General features: G+C 34.5%; 1 protein-coding gene across 1 annotated transcript in view; it reads right to left on the bottom strand.

Annotated features, from left to right (window-relative positions):
- Window positions 1–600: 600 nt before the first annotated feature.
- LOC109364081 (protein shortage in chiasmata 1 ortholog-like) overlaps window positions 601–3,692 on the bottom strand; it is a 14,120-nt gene continuing 11,028 nt past the window's right edge. Inside the window, exon 9 of the mRNA XM_019610665.1 lies at window positions 601–2,146. Coding sequence (XP_019466210.1) covers window positions 2,046–2,146 — 101 coding nt within the window. The 3' untranslated portion in view covers window positions 601–2,045. The remainder of the gene's footprint in view (window positions 2,147–3,692) is intronic.

The following is a 3,692-nucleotide window of genomic DNA, read 5'->3' as shown; positions in this document are numbered from 1 at the left end:
ATCTGCATACAGATCTCCCCAAATGTGAAATTCTAATATATGGCTGCTTTTTTCTCTTTTTGAGGGAAGGGCGAGGGAGGATTCGCATAGCACTGATCTTCCTCTACATTAAACAGAAAGGAATTAGGGAAAGAGTATCACATGTGATAAAGTTGTCATTAGGTATGTAAACTGTCAAAGATTGAGAGTCACAAATAGAGTGAAAATTAAATGGTCATTGCAAGCTCTTTTCCTACATTGCTACTATCTAAGTGTTTACTGACATTTTTCTACCTATTAGAAACTGGCTGCAGATGACACTTGAATTTCCTTCACTAACTGAATGTAGGCAACATATGGTTTGCCTTTGTTTTTGGAGGAATCAATAGATGAGTTTAACTAGCCTTTAGTGAATGTGTACATAAAGTTCTGATGCCAGCCTCTGTGAAAGGATATAGCCTCTGTGAAAGGATATAAATACATAGTTAGGGAGTGGCACCTGTAATTTTCTCCACTGTGGTCATCTGTGAATAAGTTTTTGCAGAGCTGCACTCTTAAAAGAATAAATTCCTGAGCCTGGCAAGCTGGGAGACTGTTCCGAAAAACAAGCCATATCTGTGTTGTAAAGAGATGGAAAATGGTTAGGTCAAGCAACCACAAAAATGGGCCAGAAATAGTGAGCAAAATGCAACTTTTATTTTAGTAACTATTTTGTACTGGTCAAACATGGGAACACTGGCAAATTTACAATCCTACAAAAGATTTTATTAATATTACAAATGAAAAGTATTTTTGGAAATCCTGCTAACAGTTTGGATACAAATGACCTGCAGATATTACTGTGAACTACGATTACTCTTGGAACTGACACTGTACTTCTAGGAGTTCTCAGTTAACCATCAGAGAAGCCAAAGCTGCTCCTTTAAGAACTGGCTGTATTTATTCAGATAATAAGTATGTGCTTAATGAAGACTCAATATCAACAAATTATTTTATTGCAGACCTCAACCATAAATATGTCTTTTTTCTGTTACTGCATTAAACTTAAGAAACAAAAAAAGCGAGTTTGAAAACTGACTCATCTGAATGGAAAGTCACCGAACAGACACTAATTTTCTGAAGCTGGCAGAGTGTGCATGCCAGCAGCAGCATGCAGTTACCCTCTACCACTGCCTCCACAAATATTTCTAGCTCTGTTGTCAAATCTTTTGATGGAGAGTGGGGAGTTGGACACATCCTCTCTTCTGCAGCTTGCAAATGAGATGATTTTTTTTGTTGTCCAATCTCCTATGCTTTCTTGCTGTAGCCTAGAATTTCTGGTGTTGTCTCCTACATGATTCTCATCTTCTTTCACACAGAAGCAGTGTAGCAGGCTGAAAAATGGGTACATCAACAGCCTCCACTAGATTATGTGGAAAGCTAGAGTCACAGCATTATCTTCTGAATCAAATCTATGAGAATCATAAACTTCAGCTGTCTTTCATGTGCTGTCCACATAATAAGTGTGTTGTTTCTGAAGGTTGATTATGACTAAAACTACACTCAAGCCATGAAGGAACTTATAACATCACAGGCTCCCAGAGGAGCTGTCAGAAGGAATGAAGTGGAATTGAACCCAAAGGACAAACAGAAAGATCTCTTGCTCTATACACAAGGAATTTCTAAGACTTCATCATCAGTTTTGAGATAAAGGCAAATCCAGTCCTGCTATAAAATGTGGAAGCCTGCACGCTCAGGGAGGAAACATAGGTTGTTTGAAAACTCAACATGCTTTAGCATGTTATTTCTTTTTTCTTTTTTAAATAAAAAAACCACAAGGTAACTTTATACAATGTATATGAACAAACAGTGAATTGCTCACATCAGTAATTCTCCCGCTTAGAGGAACTGGTTTGTTTAGTGAGAACTAAAAAAAGAAATCCTTACTTAGCCAGAAATCCCAAACACTATTTTCTCTTTAAAAATGAACAACAACAACAACAAAAATGTAATAAATTTCCACTCAAATGGTTTAAGGACTGGGAAGGAAACACAAAAAGAAAAGATGTGGCAAGTCACTATTCAATTCAAAAGAACTTAAGACGTGTTTGTCCATCTGCTCTTCCAGGTACTCTTTCATACATCAATCTCCTTTTTTTAATTCTCGGTACTTCTTCAGATCCCAAATCTGGCAAAGAAGTGGAAATTAAGTATCGGCATAACAAGGTAAAAATAAAACTCAGCTACATATTTCTCAGAAGCAGTAACATGCTTCAGTTTTAACAAGTATAGTTTGTATGAATAATATTAAGTACTGTAAAATTAAATACGTGCAGATATTAACTGCTGTTTACAATTACTGATCAGTTTGATGCATTTTACCCCATAATAATAGAACAGGACCTCATATATAAAATCAGCCTGCACTGTGCTTAACCAGAATATTTCAGTATAAGTTTTCAAACTTATTTCTATTTCATTAATACTACACCCAGTACAATTCAGTAATTACAAAAGCTAATTATTTTAAAACAGAGGCAGAAGTTGTTCAATTGTTTCTAAGTCAGTTTAAGAAAGTTTTTTATATTCTCAAGTATTTTTTACAATACAATATTTGAGAAGTCATTTTACAGTACACTTTAATGGAAAAAAATTCTGTTTAGGCCTTACAAAATCTACTACAATAGAACTTTAACACTTATTAGATAATTTCATCTGTGTCAATAAAAATAGCAGTTTAGTGTACAACCATTAATTGTTTGAGGTTTAATTAATATTTTTTTCTGAAAAGTACAGAAATCCTTGAAGGTTCCCAATGTGTCTTTCTAACTCGGTTCTGCATACATTTCCGAAATTTGAGATTTCAGAAAGCTTTCACTGTATTGAAGTGTTTTTTGCATTTTTTACACAGCTTAATTGGTTCTTCCCTTGGCTTATGGATGATAAAGTAAACATGCCAGTTGTTCCAAAATATCTGGCAAATTCACTTACCCTTTTCTGATTTGATTCAGTTCTAAGTATACCTTTGCCATATCAGGCAAGAGTATCACAGAAAATTGAAAACACTGTGGTTAGAATTTTCTGCTGTCAGTGTCAATTACAGGTTACTGAAATACTGTTAACTATCCAGCTGCAGGTCACAATTGTTATTCCAATGGAGATGCAAAAGGTCTACTCATAATTTCACTTGAGTATTTTAATTTTCATAGGCTGAAAATTAAAAGCAGTTCACCATATGCAATTAACTTTTCCTCTATTTAGTGCCAGAATTGCCTTAAGCAGCCCATTAAGCACAATGGTATCAATTAGTTACATATGCTTTACATCAATGAGCCTGATCTAATTAGTGGAAGTATTTAATACTGCACTGACTTTGCTCTGTCACCATCAGTTTTAACTACAGATAGTAACAGAGAAAACACAAATTAAATTATCTATACTAGGGGTTAGGAGGTTTAGTTAAGAAGCTTAGCCTTACATTTTTTAAGAACTTGGCGTCTTGCTTTTTAAGATGTAGCAGATTTAAAAAATATGAAACAAAAACCTATAACATACAATAAAACAATATTTAGTCTAATAGGGACTAATGGTATTTTCTTACTTTCAAGGCTCCATGGATTCATACCATGCCTTGTAAAAAAAGCCTTAAGCTGTGTTTAGGATGGATAAGGAATTGTCTTTAGCCATGGATAAGAAAACAAAATAAACAAGCAAACAAAAACACTGCAAAAAAA

This window comes from Meleagris gallopavo, chromosome Z (genome assembly GCF_000146605.3).
Source record: "Meleagris gallopavo isolate NT-WF06-2002-E0010 breed Aviagen turkey brand Nicholas breeding stock chromosome Z, Turkey_5.1, whole genome shotgun sequence".
Taxonomy (NCBI): Eukaryota; Metazoa; Chordata; class Aves; order Galliformes; family Phasianidae; genus Meleagris; species Meleagris gallopavo.
This window is presented reverse-complemented; position numbering and strand designations above follow the sequence as displayed.